Source organism: Larus michahellis, chromosome Z, assembly GCF_964199755.1.
Source record: "Larus michahellis chromosome Z, bLarMic1.1, whole genome shotgun sequence".
Classification (NCBI taxonomy): Eukaryota; Metazoa; Chordata; class Aves; order Charadriiformes; family Laridae; genus Larus; species Larus michahellis.
Genome location: NC_133930.1, coordinates 15,080,377 through 15,099,313, shown reverse-complemented (window position 1 = coordinate 15,099,313; position 18,937 = coordinate 15,080,377). Strand labels below are relative to the sequence as shown.

General features: G+C 41.3%; 1 protein-coding gene across 6 annotated transcripts in view; it reads left to right on the top strand.

Annotated features, from left to right (window-relative positions):
• Positions 1-18,189, top strand: part of LOC141735914 (leukemia inhibitory factor receptor-like) — a 52,305-nt gene extending 34,116 nt beyond the window's left edge. For all 6 annotated transcript variants that reach the window (XM_074569387.1, XM_074569382.1, XM_074569385.1 and 3 more), the window contains 11 exons: positions 720-865; positions 3,630-3,795; positions 3,954-4,024; positions 4,445-4,658; positions 7,506-7,685; positions 9,309-9,410; positions 11,039-11,206; positions 11,866-12,027; positions 13,063-13,156; positions 13,698-13,776; positions 14,459-18,189. In XM_074569387.1, the coding sequence (XP_074425488.1) occupies positions 720-865; positions 3,630-3,795; positions 3,954-4,024; positions 4,445-4,658; positions 7,506-7,685; positions 9,309-9,410; positions 11,039-11,206; positions 11,866-12,027; positions 13,063-13,156; positions 13,698-13,776; positions 14,459-15,097 (2,021 nt within the window). In that variant the 3' untranslated portion in view covers positions 15,098-18,189. The remainder of the gene's footprint in view (positions 1-719; positions 866-3,629; positions 3,796-3,953; positions 4,025-4,444; positions 4,659-7,505; positions 7,686-9,308; positions 9,411-11,038; positions 11,207-11,865; positions 12,028-13,062; positions 13,157-13,697; positions 13,777-14,458) is intronic.
• Positions 18,190-18,937: the final 748 nt, after the last annotated feature.

The following is an 18,937-nucleotide window of genomic DNA, read 5'->3' as shown; positions in this document are numbered from 1 at the left end:
CTGAGATTAGAACTGTCAGAATAAATTGGCAGGTCCTAGAAACGCATCATTTGTTTCTGTTAATTATAAACTGGGCTGTTTTGCACCCAGTCAGTATGACTGCTATTTCCTATTTGTTTCCTTTCCTTTCTTTCCCTCAGTGTCCACTTAATTCCCAACATAGAGTACATATTTCTTTAAGGGTAACTGGATAGATTCCAACAGTAGAGGTTTTTTTTTTCTCTGATAGCTATGTATAGTAGTACTAAATATTATTGCAAAATTCCATGAAGGGAGTTTTGGGGGGAGAGGGGTTGTTCAGGAGTCCTACCCTACCCTGTCCTATTCTGCAGGCTAAGTTCTAACTTAAAAAGTTCCCAGAAGGTGAACAAAGTTGAGTGAATTTCATCTGTTACAGTGGTCCTCTGAAATAGCTTGCGTTTTGCTTTTTGATAAAGTAGGGAATAGGAGGGAAAATGTTTTTCTGTGTCTCCAACTCGTTACCACACATGTCAGTATGCTCAGTCTTAAGTAAATCTGCTTCCGTGTTTGATAGCTGAGAAGAGTGTCAGGAATTAGACTGTCTGTGGGTGCCTTCCCGGCACCGGCTGTCCTCGCTGCAGATGGGATCACTTATTTATCATTCTGATTCTCTTTGATCTTTTAAAATCAGATTTTTCTGAACTAAAATCGACAGCTTTTTTCCTAGAAGTGACGGTTTTTTTCTTTATTTTTTTAAGTTCATCCAAAAACTCCAGAAAAGTTAACTGTTTCTGGGAACAGCTCCTCAAGCGTCCATCTGCGTTGGTTTGTAAATGGCAGCTTTGCTGAGATCAGGCTTCTGTGTCAAATTGAAATTAGCAGTGGTCACTCTGAGCGAAAAATGGTAAGTGTTGCTTTTAACGGAATATTTTTTTTGCTCAAATGTTAATATTTTTCACTGAATTGATCATGTTTCAAATCCTTTTTTCTCCTAGAGCTTCATTCTGATCATCTTATTAAATGATTGATGTAGTGATGACTGGAAGTTCATTTACTAAAATCAAAAAAAAGTTCTGCTCGTCTCCTTTGTTGCCTGCTTTCTTTTTTTTTGGTTGCTTTTAAACAATTTAGAGGAAAGTCAAATTACACAGCATTTTATTTGGTACTTGGGGAGGGTGCATAGTGCTTTGTGATGACTGTTTAGGTGACAGTCCTTGTGCTTTGTCTTTCCTGGTGCGAACTGTGTTAACACGTTTGTTGCAGGATGTGCTGCTGCCCTGCAGGCTTCTACAGAGTTTGTTTCAGATTGCCCGTTGCAGTCTGTAGTTGAATTTCTTTTTTTTTTTTTCCCCTGGGAGAACAGTTCATTTACTTGCTGTCAGCAGTTGACATGCATGTGGCTGTAATAGAGAGCTACTAAACCTGCTTGTATGTCCGTGATGGATTCTCTCACTGGGTGTATCTGTAGGTAGTCCCCCAGAGGAGACTTTTGCAGCTGGGGAGAAGGTGGTATTTCTGGGTGGGGTTCAGATTTTCCAGCATTCGGGCTTCCAGCTGCTGCCTGGCTTTGGCGCTCTGCGTCACTGGCTGGAGCTGCATATTTACTCTGCTGACTGTCAGAGGAGCTTAAGATACTAATTTAGACACTAGCATCAGATACTGAGTGTAGGTGGTAGGAATATATCCTCTTCTTCCGTATTGCCTAACTTAGTGTGGGGTGATCTGTGTCACTGGGGAAGCCTGATGGCAGAACTGCATGTTCGCTTGGCCTGAGATTTACCCCCAAATCCTGTGTTTGGGCATTTGGATGTCTCTGACCAGCTTGGGTAGGCACACGCTGAATTACTAGGTCTTGCTGCAAAGAGCTTGAATTTGTAATTTGAACACATTAACCCCAGAGGCTGCTTTTTACAACACTTATTTGATTTTTAGCAGTATTCTCTTACCCACTGCATTTAGTTGCCTGTTGGGCACAGCCTTGAATAAAGCCACTGAAGCCACAGAAGTGATGCTGCTAAGGATGAAGATAATCATTATATACATTGCCTCTAAAATAATAGGGTAGTAGTTAACGCATGGTCTGTAAGAGTATTTTTAAAATACTTTCAAAGCACTTAATGATGAAGCCTTAAGCTTTTATATTTTCTCTGTAGTGACATGTGTTAAGTAGTACCCAGAGAAAGATTAGGTATTGCAATGAAAGTCATAGGTATCTTTAGAATTAACAGGAGAAGGAACTGGCTTTTAGCTGTACATAACAGCTCTGACAGATGAGCTGTGTTAAATTTTGGTGTACAGTCCGAGATACCATCACCCACAGGTGTCTGCATGTCTTTGCTCCCAGCAGTTACTGCTTCTGGAGCAGTCAGCGGGGGAAACAAACACCTGAGTGTCACCCACCCCCAGCTCAGTTAGTTTAAACTGCTAAAAAGAAAAAGTAGGTTTGCACAGTTCTGTGTCCCCAGAGTTACGCTGCTTGAAGCCTGGGGCGCACACTTTCTCGGGAACTCTGCTACCAGGCCAGTCATCAGGGGCAGTGGGAGACAGCCTTACGCTGCCACAGCCGTTTGGTTCACGGCACCTGTGTCAGAGCCTGCAGCTACAGATATTTTGAAACAAGCAGACGGCTTGGTAGAAGCTTTTTTTTGCAGCCTTGTTATGTTGTCTCTGGTTGCTTAATAAAAAACCTCCAAGAGTTCTCTGTAATAAACAAAAGTAGCTGTGAAATTGTTATGGGGTTTTACATGGCATTTTGAGGATGTTTTCAGAAGCTTTTCTATCCGTGTGAGAGATTGTTGGCCCTTTTTATATTTTTCAAGTTGTCATTTGGCTTTAGAAATGCACAATTAGTTGCATCTTAAAGTCACTTGGAGTCCAGTTTTTGGCAGCTGTGATGCACATGTGTTATAATTAGATTCAGTAAAAAAATATTCCCAGGCTTAGGGTTTCTTTAAGTAGTCATGAAACTGAAATACTCCCTAGACTTGCACCATTTTAAGGATAATAGGAGAGACTAGCCCTGTCGTAAGAGCTGTGAACAGGGATCACCTGGGTCAGACTTGGATACTGTCTTTTGAAGGAGAAAGGACTGCCTAGGAAGAAGACAGCATGATAAACATCTTGCTCAGACAGACAGTCTTCAGCGTGCTTCTGTGCACGTGTCTTAGGTAAAAAGGCCTCTGTCCACCCAGTGTGACGTTCACGTGCACAGTGGAAGTGCAGGTTCTCAATACCAGAGGTGAAATCCTGGCTTGCCTCACGTGAGGAGAAGTTTTGCGGCATGTGGCAGAGAGGGGGACTGGGTAGGATAGAGGGGAAGCTGCAGTCTGCCATTGTGTGCAGAGCTCATCCTGTTGAAGGCTCAGCGGTGTTCTCTCTCCTTTTTGTCCTTTACATCTCGAAGGTGCTACCTACTGTCATATTTCAGTTTCTGTGCTGTGTATGACTTTATTTTGGCAGAGCTCTGAAAAACTGTCTTTTGTTTAGGGTGACTGCATAGGAAATATTTTTCTTTTCCATTAATTTCTTTGTAGGGTTTGACTGCAGCTTTTTTTCACGCTGTTGGTATTCTTGGGGAAAAATATCACCTTTTTAGGCGTTGACTTTCAGTATAATCTAGCAGCAAAAAATATGTATGTATCATGTCCATTTCTGTAAATTTTTAACAGCACAATGTCTCCATGCCTGGTGGAAAATTCTCAACTTACATGGCTCAGCTGCACACATTGCACCCGTACACCAAATACCAGTTCAGGGTGCGCTGCTCGGCTGCTGACCACTTCTGGAGGTGGAGTGACTGGAGCAGGACACAGGAGCACACAACACTGGAAGCCCGTAAGTTTACTTAATTCTTTGATGATAAAATGTTGAACTTGTGAAGCCACATATTTTTAAATTAGGCATCCAGAAAACCTAACATTTTAGTAGGTGGTAAATTGTCTACTGTGCAACTTGGAAAAAAAACCCCACACCTCTTTTTTTATTTTTCTTAGCTCCTGCAAGAGGACCAGATATCTGGAGAGAGAGAAGTCCTTCTGGAAAAAGTGTAAAAATCTTCTGGAAGGTAGGTAGGACACTTAAAGTTTTAAAATATTAAGTAATGTAACTCTGTGAAAACTATTTCCTTACACATTTATAAGTGAGTGAAGTGTATAGTCGATACATCCAACTGCTTAACTTTTTATAGAACCATCCATTGAGACAAATACTTTGCTCCAAATGACAATATTATTAAAGTTTTATAATATGAACATTACATTGAGAAACATTTCACATGAGGAATTAAAGTTTTAATACATCTCAGCTGAAAATTAAAAACCTAAGAACTCATGTTAATTCTCAAAGTAATACTTGAGTAACTCTCTTTTCTGCCTCGTAGTTCTATACAGTCATCAGACTAGATCAGGACATTAAAGTCGTATTATCCTATGTCTTCTTTTGTTTATGTCATTTGGGTTTTAATGTGCTCTTTGTCCATTCATAGCCTTTGTCCCTGTCTGAAGCCAATGGAAAAATAGTGTCTCATGAAGTGTCCTGTTACCTGCTGGAGACACCGCTGGAGTATAAAGAAGTCACTGAGCCCTCAAACAGTACTGAGATAAAACTTGGAAAAAATGACTGTGTCATTAGCGTTGTAGCCAAAAATCACGCAGGCTCCTCTCCTCCTTCAAGGATAACGAGTGTGGAACTTCCAAGCGGTGAGTGCTTACAGCAGAGAGCTAATCACCTTGAGGAATACTTGGGCGAGTTTGTTTATGGAAAAATAAGATACTTGCTTTTTTTTGTTTGTGTTTGTTTTCTGGTTTGTTTCCCCACCCAAATCTCCTGGGTGGGGGAAGAAAAAAATTTCTGCTTTGCTTTTAGGGTAGTGTCTCACCAATTAATTGTGCGCTCTGCATAAAAGGAGGGTGATAGCGTGCAGTCTCTGCAGCTATTTAGACTTTTCTGAGGCCCTCCCAGGAACAACAAGGATGAGGCTCCGTAGTGTTAGTTTTGATCTGTGATGTTTAGGGAACTTGTGTTCTTGTTGAGACGCTGAAAAGTGTTATATGTTAAACAGAATCAGAACAAAGTTTTGGAGGTGTGTGGCTTTTTAAGGGGAGAATTGTCAGTTCAATTCCTGTGAGCTCTGCAGGAGAATATTAATTGGGCTGGTTGGTGAAGTGTTGGCATCCCTGTGCTAGAAGCCAGTTTGAAAAGGAGGTAGGACTTTCGCTTCCCAATTAAAGCACTGCCACTCTCGCTGTGGGCTTTTGTAAAGGGAAATAGCCGAGCCAGATAATGATTTTCTGCTCCTAACACAGAGCTTGGGGAGAAGATAATATTGTGTGTGGATATTGAGAGTCCATGCTTCCCTGCACACCAGGAAGAGTGTGATCTCCCAAAGCCCAAATGTTTAGCTGCAGATCTGGCCAGTGCATACAAGGAGGACAGATTTACACAGCGAGGCCCCTCTCTGCTTCTTTGCCAGGAGCGTATATGGTGCTACTTCTCCTTCCCCACCCAGAGAACAGGTATCACAGTTTCCCCGCTTGCAACTCAGGTTCTGGTAAGACAGTGCCATCTCACATCGGAACAAATGTGCTTTGGCTGAGATTCACAGTGAGAGAAATATCAATTTTGTTTCTGTGTGAAGGAAAACCATTGCTTTTAGTGTTTCTTGTGCTTCTCCGAAACACCAGTACCTAAAAGTATATTCTCAGTCTGCGCTTTGGAGGGAAAAGTAATTGTATGGGACAGTTGAGTGAACAAACATGCCTTTCCAGCTCTCCTTCAGCAGTGGACGAATGAGAGTGGGAGTCGGGGAGGTCTCTGTAATAGGTTTGTGGTGTGGGACAGCTGATGGCAGCTGGAGCTTTGCGTTCATTTATAGCTTTCTCTTGGATGTCTGAGGTTCCCTTTGGTGTTACCCATCTTGTACTCGTTGAAAATTTGCTCCCAAGTTGGTATAGGAATTATCTGAGTCACTGGCTGGAGTCATGAAAGATGACTCATTCGCTGAACTGGATGACATTTCTGCCCAAACATCTTTTCTGGCTGCTTCCTGTGTACAGTCTGTAAGTGCTCTTAATGGCCGTAAGAGAGCAGTGGCTCTGAAGCTTGAGATCTGCTGAGGTTTTGTGAAAACTGAAAACACAAACAAAGGGTACTCTGCCTTAATTAATTTGTCACTGTCTCTGAAAAGTGCTCTGCAGAGAGTCCGGGCATAGAATCTGGCTGTTACAGGCTCCACTACCACAGTACTACTGAAGTGCTAGTAGTTATTTCTGCTAGTCTAGGTTGCAGCTATAAATACACCAAAATGAGCAGTACTGGCCTGGGTGCATTTCTAGTCATCTGGCTCCGGAAATAAAATTGAGTGTGGTGTATTTAAGCATTCTTCAGAGAGTATGTGCGCACTGTCAGTAAAAAGTCTTTCCTGTAAATAGGAAAATTAAAGCAATCTAATTAGAAATATGCTCTCTCCCAGCATCATAGAAGGGTAGCTTCACTGGATGTGCAGTAGCTTTTTAGGGAATAGTATTGAGAGCCTTCTGGGGTTGACTTGCTTTTTTTAATCATGTCTGTCTGTTGCCATGAGCAAGCTAGAATAGGATTGTACACTTAGCTGTGTGTGAGACTATTTAGAAATAGACAGTCCTTCAACATTCACAGCACATCTGTGAGACTAAAGTTTTCACAGCACTGGTTCTTAAAAACTGCCCTTGCCCTTCAGCCTCCCATAGTTTATGGCTTTAATAACATGAAATAATAGACTCAATAGGGAGCATAAATGAGAACGCTGAAAAAAGAAAAACTGAAACCCTGAGATTGTTTTTGCAAATCTGTTGTGGGGCCACCGCTGTTGTGGTGGCCTTTGGAAAACATCCCTTAGCTCAGCAGGGTCCCATCTGATGGACAACCATGGAGGGAAACTGCAGGAATCAGAAGTCGTTCCCAGACCTGGTCGCTTCAAGGGCAGCTAAACCTTTGATAATCAAGAACAAGAAAAATAGACTAAACGCAAAGCTTTTTTTTTTTTTTTTTTTTTTTTTTAATTTACCCTTGGTAGATTGGAGCCCCATAAAGTTCACCGGGGACATGACTTTTGCTGTTGATTCTGGGTGAAAAATGGTTGGCTGTTGGGCGAGTGACGGCAAGTCACTTTGAAAGGAACACAAAGCAAACTGATGAAATGACAGCAGGAATTTATAGCTGGAGGCTCCTGCCAAATTGGTGTCAAGTCAGATTTGAACCTGACATCTGCTGTAAATCCTTACCTTGAAAAAGTGCTTTTTAAGCCAGTCATGAGCTGCAACACTTCTTGTCATCCTACTTAAGGCTGGCTGAGGGATTTGCTGCAGGCTACGTCTGATTTCCAGCACTTCAGAAAGCATAGCCGAGTGCACCGCTTCGAATTTCACAGCACCAGGAGTGCGCCTCTGGTTCTTAGAAATGACTGCAGTTTGTAAAACCTTTGTGCTGTGGCTGGAAGGCTTTCTTCCAGCCTGGACTACAGATAAGTGTCTGCTCTCTGATGGATTTTCGTGTCGTCTTTGTTGCAGACAATGTCAAAACAGATCGGGCTGTGGCAATGGGGAATGGAATTTATATTTCTTGGAATTCTTACCCCAACATGACCTGTGGCTACATAGTAAAATGGTGTCATTCATCTGGGTCTGAACCCTGTAGTGTCGACTGGCAGAAATTTCCTTCAAATACAACAGATGCAGTGATAAAGTCTGGTAAGTCAGAAATAATTTTTTGTGAGTCTTTATGGTTAAGAACCTGAGCAGCGAGTGGAATGAGAGCAGCACCAGAGCTGTAGGTTGAAGATCGTTGCATTGCTGTGTGCTTGTGTATATAAATGAACCCCTTCTTGGTACTGTGTTTATTTTAATTTCCTACACAGCCTTGCCAAATCCAAGTATCAGTCTTGACTTAACTGTTATCATCCAATGTTTATTAACTGTTTTGAAATTACCTCTTCAAGCTACACTCAACAACTTCCTAACTCAGCCTAAGGCATAACGGTTAATCTAGGGTTTGGGGTTTTATTTGTATTCTAAACGTAAACAGCGCTGCTCAGGATGGGGGAAGACTAATCCGTTGTTTTTACATGAGGCAAATTTTTTTAAGAGTGACCTCCATGTGTTGGCTTGCTGTCAGCAATTGAAATTTCCTGGAATAGGGCACATTCCAGGTCTCTAGATGCTGGTGGGCAGATCAGGAAAATGAAACTCAGCTGTGGTGGGACCAGTAGGAGCAGAAGAGGAAAGAGAGGACCCAAGAAATATGTAGGATTTTTCTCTGCTGTCTAAAAGGGTACATATTTGCCTTTTAGAAGAGTTTAGTGTATATATAGTCTCCATTAGAGAAAACAACTTGGAGCTTTGTACATAGGAAAGTTGGAGAGGAGTGGGACCTGGCGGGGGAAGGGGGGAGCAAAGTGTTTTCCTCCCTATAATTACACCACTGTGCCCATGTTGTTTTTGTTTGTGCGGACTAGAGCTTGCTTTTTCTAAGCAGACAATACTATGTCTGTCCAACAGTGCACTGCTGTAGTCCTGAGCTCTCCCCTGGGATGCTTCTTGCAGCACGTTGTGGGACTTACCAGGCTGCTGGGGCTGGGCTCAAGCTGGCAAACACACCACTGTGCTTATTCCTGCCAGGAGAATCTCTCAGGCTGGGCCTGAACTCTTGCAAAACCCACTTGACTTCTGTAGAGTTTCAAGGTGGCATCTTGTTTAGAAAATATCTTGAAAGTAACTTACACCCCTGACTTGAGGAAATACCAGGAAGTGGTGAATTATTTACTCGTTCAAACATATATGCCTTCACCAAAGAGATGCGAAGTGGAAATTTGATGACTATCTGTGTTCTGTAGAGTCAGTTCAGGCCTGGAGTTCATCACTAAAGGGCTTCACTATCACTTTTGAGAGTTCTCTGAATTTCTTTTGTACTGTTGCTATAATAAGCCTGGGTATTTCAAAATGCATTTGTATTTCTGAGGAAGAGGCAAGATCTACATGGCTGCCGTGGGAGGAAAGGAAGGGGATTGTTTCTGGTAACATCAGGTTGTGTTTCCCCATGGAAAGGGCAATTTATGCAATTTGAGTAGCTTGTTTTGAATCCTATTTGTTTAGAACCAAAATTTCTCCAGGAGCTAGGTGTGCTTGCTGCTTCTGAACCACATCTGATGGCATAGCTTTTATAGGAATTACAAGTAGGAACAGTATTTATACCTAACACTGTGGTCTAAGACTTTGTAATTTTTTAGTACGTATTCATGTAAGTCTGCATCATGTGAAAGCTAAAAGCATCGCTCTTTGTAAGCAAAATATTCTTACCATGGTTTTCTCTTGCAGCTCTGTTTAGACCTGGCGTGAGATACAACTTTTCGCTATATGGCTGCAAATCCAGTGGATATCAGTTATTGAAAAACATAACTGGGTATATGAAGGAGCTGCGTAAGTGCACTTTATCGCTCAGGATCTTTACAAAGTTAATTTAGACTGTGTCTATTTTTAGCTCAGTATTGGCAGAAGAAGATAGAGACCAGAATCCCCATACAGCGCTACTGACTTCTGCTTGTTCTCTGTGTATAATTGTAATACAGTTCTCCAGCCGCTTACAGTCCCCAGCATGCGATAACCCTGTGTGGTGGGTGATTGCATATGCGTACAATATGGCTTGTGTGGTGGTATAGGCTGTCACAGTCATTTACTCTGAAGACAGTGGTCTTCAGAGTTGAAGGCACAGGCATAATTTGAACCACAGGGCTGCGGTCCCTTCTGCAGGAGAGGACGCAACTTTTTGATTTGTCAAGTCAAAGTAAATTTCTGAGCACATTTGGTACAGCCTGGCAAATATAAAAAGCATCTACAACATTTCTGTTTAAAAGCACTTCTAGATCCTAGATTACAAGCCACTTTGGGAATTGCAATTGTATTCCCTCCGGTACCAACCCTGTCTGGGTAACAGCAGTTTGTTCCAGGGCTGAACTTTGCTTGCCTGGAGATGCATTAGTGTCTGGATGCTTTCTGTTCCCAGGTATCTGAACATGGCCTTACCCTTTAACGTTGCAACTGTATTGTATTGTAACTGCAGCACCCATTTCGCCTTAAAGTTTAACGTGTTTTCTGCTAAAATAGTTTGCTTGGAAAACTGAGCTGCTGACATAATCTGAGCCCTTGGAAAAGCCATTGTTTATTTCATTGCTATGGTTGAAGGTGAGATTAAGTCAGTTTTACCAGAAACTCAACTTTCAGCCATTTGTATCTCTGTAAAAATCGTGAACAGTTTCCCGGGCTTTTCCATATGCGTTCTCAACAGATGGGAAGCTTTCAAGGTGAAAGGATTAAGACTTGGGGGGGACTACAAATGCGTTGAAGAGTAAGAAGAAATTTATTAGGAACTGAGAAATGTGTTCACTTTGCACAAGAGCATAGATTCATTCTGAAACTTCAGATTTGCCTTTGGACAGATAACCACCACGGCAAAAACAGGTGCATTCTTAAACATGAGTTCATCACTGGTAGATCAATGCTAGATGTCAGACTAAGCCCTGATGCGCGTGACCTTACACAATAGCTGCTGTAACACTTTCAGTGGGGTACAGGTATTGGAGTAAGGACTTGGGATGTCTGTTAAGAGTACTTCTGCTAAGCCGAGATAGATTTCCATGATAGGAATGTGGAGTTTGTTTAATTTGAAGACAAGCAATGAAGGCACAGAGTTAAAGCCTTTAAAAGCTAAGTAATTTGTATGCTCTGTATGTTTATGCAATCTTGTGGGGTTTGTTGCAGGAAGAAGGGTATTTACATGTATGGGTCTGTGAGACTGCTCAGGGAGAGATTTTTCTTTCTGCCTCTGTTAGTAGATAATACTGCAGTAATTCATAACGAGATTGGCATACTTGTATTTTTGTAGTATCACCTGGTAAGTCTTTTCACATGTTCTTTGACAGTGAGGGAAAAGTATTCATGAAAAAGTTGAAAATGCTAGCCCTGAAATAAAACTGATGAAACACATGGATTCAGCATTTAATGATAAGGTGTTTTCTTACTAGCTTTTTCCGTCATTATTCTCCCTACAGCTCCAAAACGTGCACCAAATTTTACTGTAGAAGAAACTTCTTCAGATTCTATATTGGTAAAATGGGAAGACATTCCTATTGAAGATTGTCAGGGGTTTTTAGAGGGATATCGGCTTTCCTTTGCAAAAGGTGAAAAAGATGCTTTAAAGCCAAGGCTTTCTGAATCAGGTAAATGAAATCTATAGATTGCAACTTCCTTGCTCAACCGTTTCTTTGTTGTTTTTTTTTTTTTAATAATTTAGTTTCACTTTAAAAAAAGATGCTTTAATCATAATTCAGTTGCATTGCTCACTGGCATAATTGGCTGCTGATATGTGACAAAGGTACTTGCAATAATCAGCTCCATGTGTGGTTAGCACAGTTGTTTTTTAATAGAAGGCAAAAGTCAGAGAAAGCCCTGTCCCACTGAGGCCGTAAAGCAATGCAGTGACTAAGTGGCAATGTGACACACTGCCCTGCGTACAGTTACCCTGGGTAGACGGGACATGGGGGAGGTTACATGGCTGTATTTAATTGGGTATATTCTTCCAGTACCCATCTCGTAAGGACATCTCTGTACAGAACTGGAGCCTGACTCACATTAACGTAAGGGAACAAGCAGGAGTGTAAGAAACTGAAGCCAGTCTGCAGCAACAACACGCTCCTGCGCTGTTTGGTGCTGTGTAAGGAAACAGCACTGCTAGGATTCTTTATTTCAGTTTTCCTTTACACAGATTGTTCTTCAGGTTTCCTGTGCTGACTTCATGAAAGTCTTGCTGAAGCTGAGGCTGTCTTTGTGAATCCTTTCTTACAAAGGTGTGCTTTTCTTACTGCTTCCAAACAATCAGGGAATCCAGAACTTAAAGTCAAGAATATCACTGACTTAACAAAGAAGTCTTTGAAAATACTTGATCTTCAAGGCAAGACAAGTTACCAACTGGACCTACAAGCCTACACTGCTGGTGGGTTGAGCCCCCCAAACAGCCTCTATGTGGTGACAAAGGAGGACTGTAAGTTGAATATCCCTCTTCATTAATAGTCTTCAGCACAGGGGCTGTACAACATACATAAGGCTGAGCTTTTCTTTTTTTTTTTTTTTTTTTCAGGTCCCCTTAGGTAGTTTGGGCCTACAGTCTAATTTTTAAATTAGTTAGTTGGTTATTTTTAAATACCAAAATTGGTACAGTTCAGGGTGAGGAAAAGATCTTTTCCTATTAAAGCTACCTTGTAGTTCATGGTAATGTATGCAAGAAAAATAACTTCTAAACTGCTACTAAATATGGTGGAGCCTTCGCAAGCAGCTAGTTGTTTTTGTCAGGTTTCCCATGATGAATATCTGGTAATACATGGTGGGAAGAAAGACATACTGGGAATATTTACCAGTTTCAGAATTATAAAAATTATAAACAGATGCCTCTCTGCTTTGAATTTAGTTTTATCGATCCCCTGACGGAAACAAACCCAGAAAGACAGTTAGAAAAAAAAAAAAAAAAGATTGACTTTGGGGAATGAGAAAAAAAAAAAGAAGAAAGTATTTCATATGAAAGACTAAACACTGGGGTGCAACTGAAATACATGAAAGATCAAACTCCCAAGGCGGTGGGAATGTATCGGAGCTAAACCCTGGGGATCAGAAGCATTGTAAACCATAAAAAGGCAGTGCAGTTTGTGCAATGAGTTGCTGGACTATGAGAGGCATTACCAGAGATTTGGCCAGCTCAAGTAACCTGAAAGGGCAATTCCAGTGCTTACTGAGAACAGAATTACAGTGGCTATCAGTCTTGTGTTGCACCCGAAGCCTTTCACAATTAAGCAATCAGAGAGGAGTATCTACTGATTCCTATAGTTATCACTGAATCAGCTCTGTTTGTGGATGGACTTTTTCCCTTCCAGCAAAGGGGAGGAGTATGTTATGGGTCACTGCAGACCACTGTTAGACGAGTTTAACGAAATTGTCTCTAATCTGTGGGAATGTTAGAAAAGGCGTAAAACTTGCTGGTAACTTTGGATATATATTTACTGTCTGTTCTTTTTTCATCTTCCAGCTGTAGGATTAATCATTGCAATTCTCATCCCTGTGGCAGTGGTTGTGCTGCTTGGAGTGGTGGCCAGCATCTTCTGCTACCGAAAGAGGGAATGGTAAATGCCTGCATTCAATTCTGATCTTTTCCTGGATGTGTTTGCTCCAGGGCTAGAGTTTTCTATTATTTTAGTTACACTTTGTTTTCTCCAAGTATCCAAAGATGTCAGTGGGCTTTGTTTAAAGATTGGTGGCAAAAAGACATTGTAGAAGGTGAGGGTGAAATTGAGTTGGAGAGAGGTCAGAGTGAGGAATGCAAAAAAGGTTTTGCAGGAGCCTGTCTCCCAGTGAGCACTGTTTATAAATAGTTCCCAAATGGAAATAAATTGGCGACAAACTATAATTTGTGAGCCATCCACAAACACTCAGGTAGACATCCCATCTTCAACTTTTCGTAAACGTGGCAGATCAAGTTCCCCAGTTTAAAAACAAAAGTTTTGCTGTTTTTTCCATTTCCAGTGAAAGTGTAACACACTAAATCTTTGTGCCAGATGTCTTCAGTATTCTGAATTAAAGGAAAACCTCCTGATCCCTTTTGTATATTAGCAATCTGTTTCAGGGCTTGGTAACTTTTAAAAGTTTGTTTTTTCCTCTTTAAAGGATTAAAGAAACATTTTATCCAGAGATCCCGAATCCTGAGAACAGTAAGGCACTGCAGTTTCAGAAGAACATCTGTGAGGTAACCCTCATTTTAAATCTAGTATTTTAAATTTCTGAAAGATATTGCGAGTAAAGAACTCTTTTTTAAACTTTGAGTCTTCTGCTTCTGTTGTAGAAAAGCTCTGTGGCAGGGAGGAACAGGACAAGCTGCTGAGTAACTTTTGTCAGGTGCTATCTAGAGCTTTCTTGTTGTTAATGTAGTTACTTGTAATGTGTGAAGTAGGAAGGAACTGCTGCATTTCTCTTCTCCCGCACTAATGAGAAGTGTCAGTACATGAAAACTATGTGGGAGTAATGTACCTGTCTTTGTCATGGCGTTAGGAGAAGTGGAAAGTGAGGAGAAGTGGAAAGTGTGGAGAAGTGTATCCGCAGACTCCTGGTAGATATAGTAGCTGTAACTGGGCGTAACATTTAAACAGCTTTCTGGAATGGTTTACACAAAGTCGAGATTTGGTGAAAAAGTTCTCAAACACTTACTGCAAGATTTGCAGTCTCTTTAAGTTGGCTAAAATACTTTTAACAGCAACAGGAATATGTGATGAGCCAGAAAGTGAGAACTAAAACATTCTTTTTTTATATTGTGCTAATGGCAGTGGGATGAATGCAAGCCACAAGTCAACATACTGGTTTAATTTGTGCAAGTTGTTGCTTTCAGGATTTCCAGGCTTAGTCTCTCCCCCTTCTCCTTTTTCTCGCTTCAGGGGAATAAGACACTTAAAACACTGGAAATGAACCCATGCACCCCCAACGCTGTTGAAGTGGTGGAAACACGGTCAGCAGCTCCCAAGATTGAAGACACAGAGATGATGTCCCCGGCAGCAGACACCACTGTGCCTGAAGATGGCTCTGACTCAGAAACAGAGAACCATGTGGTTGTGTCCTACTGCCCCCCTATCATTGAAGAGGAGATCTCAAATCCCCCTATGGATGAACCTGTGGGGTCATCTCAGGTGGTTTACATTGACATCCAATCAATGTATCAGCCTCAAATTAAACCAGAGGAGGAGCCAGAAATAGACTTAGTGACTACAGCAGGCTATAAGCCACAAATGCAGCTGCCTATCAGTGCTCTGAAGATGGAGTCTCGTCCACCTGCAGAGGAAGAATTGGATAAAACTGCAGGTTACAGACCTCAAGCAAACACAAATGCCTGGAACATGGACACTCCAGACTCTCCTGGATCAGTCGAAGGCAGCAATGAAAACGCATCTTTTGGGAGCCCATGCTCCATTAATTCCCGACAGTTTCTCCTTCCCCCAAAAGACGAAGAAGACTCTCCCAAACCCAGTAACATAGGGTGGTCCTTTACACACTTTTTTCAGAACAAACCAAATGATTAACAGTGAGCCCTTGTTGCACCTGAACCTGCCTTCTAAATAAGCTCTTATTCCTGATGTTGTAAAGAAAGGAAGAAGAAAAGTGCAAAAGGCATGAATTATTCTTGGAGACAGTCAGCAGAGGTTCTAGTTAGCTGAATGTTACCATGTTTAAGTTAGAAAAAGTGTTAATGTTCCATTTTAATAGAGGCCTAGAGGCCAAAGTTATAGCAATTTAGTTATTACTCTAGTAAAATATATTGGATATAAGGGGTATTGAGTTTAGAGCTCCTGATACTCATAGTCGAAGAACTCTGCCTACCTTCACATAGTGCTCCAAGACTAATATGGTCTCATGCAACTTATAACTTGGAAAGATTGCTTTGCTTTGTTGTAGTTGTTCTCAACTGTGCATACTCAAATGATACGGCCCCAACAGGTTTCCTTATTGAAGGTTTCATTTATCACAAACGTCAGCCTAACACATGGAAACGATGTGGTTGGAAACTCTTGAGATCTTTCACCTTGTTATAAACTAAGAACAAATGAGAGTGCTATTTTTTTTTTCTTCCCCCCTTCAGAAGGGTTTTGTTACTGTTTAACACTTCTGAAGCAATTCAAATCTCTTGCGTTTTAACTAGACACTAGTTTCTGTACCTACTGTACAATGTTTATTCAATGTTTGACTCAGGGGTACAAACTTGGGGAAAAAAGTGTAACACTGATTTAAACCTCAACAAGAACTGCATAAAGTTTAAAACTTTTTTTTTTTTAATTTAGAATGCTCTATATTTTTTCTATTCTTTGGTTAAAGAGTTAATCTTTCCTAATGTATTGCACTAATGCATTTTGTATTTCATAGCTTCAGCTCCAGATCTCCTGCTTCAAAGTGGTACAGTGCTCCATTCGCACCAGTGTTCACCAGTCTTTGCACTATACAGTAATGTAAGCCATGGGGAAATCTCTGTCTACTAGCATTAGCTGGCCAAGCAGTTTGGCACGCAAAATTAGAGGTAGCAGTACTAGCTCCTTGAGAGCAAATTGCTCTTTGGATGGTCTTTGTTGTAATAGCTTCACCACCTGCTGCCTGGCTGTTCTCCAGTGTCGACCCAACAGGACCTTCTGTACAAATCCTACCTGGGAGTACAAGGTGGGATTTCTGTAGCTGCAGGGAGAAACCCAAGGAGATTTTAGTGCCGCTAATACTACCTCTCCTTTACCTGACATGTGATGCAAAGAAAGCTTAAATGATGTACATTTGTGTGCTTAATGGAGTGTTCAGAACAATCATCTTTGAAAATGCTTGTTTTCATATATGCATCTCTAGGCACTGTGTAAACTTCAGACTGTGGCACACATGAATATCACTAGCTTACAGGAGAAAGTGCTTTCTAACTTACCTGTTCCTTACTGTAAAACACAGTGGTGAGAGGTAAAATGTTGAAGAGCTTGATCAAAAAGGGTCTCCATAAAGTCCTAAACAAATCTTTTTTTGTTTTTAGATTTCAGTTTCTGTAGCTACTTTGTGGTTTTTTGAATAAATAGGTTGAGGGAGTGGTTTTCTAAACAGGATCCCAAAGCAGATAAGGAGGCTGAATTGGCTCAGCTGCTCATTGTAAAGGTGTGAGAGCAGACAAGGAGGATGGCTAGCTTGACAGGCATTTGATCTCCAAACATTGTGATCTGGCCATCAAAATAAAACCAAGCATTAGGTTAAACCTAAGTGCCGTGACAGATGGTGCAGTGTCAGATGTCGGTATGTCTCTGAGTTCTCCATAAAATAAAAATGCAGAGGGATTTCAAAACTGACAAAAAGGCAAAACACTAAACAGCATCCAAATTGTCATCAGTATGTCTGTCTGTGCCTCCTGAAAGAGTGAACTGTGACAACAGTAAAAATAGATCTGCCTGCAGACCTGACAGAGTGCAAGATGTGTATGAAAGAACAGAAAGTGCAGAGAGGATTCTGCTTTTGAGGTTGAATCTTGGAATTAGCAGAGCTGCGCGTGAAGAGACAGACAGGCGGTGCAAGGAGCTGGTGTCTGTCTGTCACCAGCCATCATCGCAAGAGAAAGTTTCATGCCTAATCTATTACTGCTTATTATTCAGAACACTACAGTAATACATAAAAGGAAACAGTTCTGCCCTTCGTGCTTGATAGCTGGGAAGTGGCTAAATCCTAATAGGAACAACCCTTTCTCACAATATCTATTTTAGAGCAGATTCCTTTTCACTAGTGCAGATTTGGGTTAATGTGTTTATGTCCTAAGACGAATTTTAGATTGCGCTGTCATATGCTTTTATTTGAAAGCAGAAGATGTCATGGATAGTGTGTATGGATAGTGGTTTGGGTTTTTTGTGGAACGGTTTTTCAGTGCAGAGGAGCATACAGCATTGTATAGTGATCCAAACAAAGAAACCCCTCTGTAGTAGAACAGCTGATGATGAAGAAGAACTGTGCTTTCGTGTGGCTGAGTATTGCAGGAAACAAAACCAAATTAAAGTTTGAGAGTACTAACAATTTTTAATTTGTCCGTCTGGAAGCCAGGGCAGCTGCAGAGAACACACAGAGCTCGCAGGGAGCAGCCTAACACCCTTCGCAGGGCTCCCACGGTGAATCACTTAAACACAAGCATCCCATACTCAGGTTTTCCTTTGTGCTGCTTTTGCTATTCAGTAAAGGCAACAGCATTTTAAATTGCTTCGTTTCTTAGTGATTAGGTAGGGTAAAGGTCCACAAATACAGGGTCTGCCTCGATGTTATCAAAGCACTCTCATCTAATTATCCATCACTTTTTTTTTCCCCCAAACTTTGACTATATATTTTATTTGACTGGTGTTCTGACTTTCAGGATGTAGGGCAGAAGAGTCCTGTTAATAGCAATGGCTTACCATACACATCATCTCGTATCAGTAGCAGAAGAGTGGGGCAAACAGGGGAGAGACACAGGCTTATGTAGCATCATCTACTGTTGCTTAATGATTATGAACCAGTAAGCAGTTTTCATTCCAGCACTTGAAAGCTCAGCTGCTTCACCTCTGCGGTGTCTTTTGAGCCTGTTCAGTGCTGCCAGTGAGGACTCCTTTCAAATGCCTATCCTAAATAAAAAGAAAGCGAATCCAAATACAAGATGGCTAGCGAGAGGTTGTGTGCTACTTTAGTGACCGTGTGAAGACACCCCTGGGTGCATGGAGCAGTAAGAAAGAGTGACAAGGACTGTCACAGACCGGACTTGCTTTCTAAGCTCAAGTGCCACCTTAAGTCAGTGAAGCGTCTTTAAGAATGTCTTCATACCAAATTAACTTTCAAAGCATGGTGGTCTTTGGCCTCTAAATGCATTGGTAACAATTGTAAGACTAAAACTTTGGGCTTCAGAGAGGATCAGACTTCTTGTACTAGTGCCTTCTGGCTTCCTGGTGAGCCTCTTCAGTCAAATTGTTTCTGAAAAATGTCTTAGAAAACTTAAAGTTATGCATTTCCTAACAATCATTTTCTGAAAGATCTTATTACTGTATTGAACATCTACTTCGTTTGAGTTCTTTTGGCTTTTTGCTTTTTTCATAGGAAGTTCAGCTTTTTTTAAAAGACAAAACCTACCAACCAAACAAAAATCCCACCCCAACTTGCAGAAGGGATGTGACCAGAAGGGACTGTGTCCAAAATACTCTTACTCCTAACTCAGTGCTTCAATCCTGCAGTCGGATCAGTGTTCAGAGATGTAGGGTGTTAATGCCAAGCAATTTCTTTCCAAAGCAAATGATCGGTGCTGCTGCTTCTTATTTTTGAGCCATGCCTGTCATATGTGACAATTTGGGGATTGTAATGGGTTTTTGTACTGTTCACTGTATGTGTGGAACATCGGT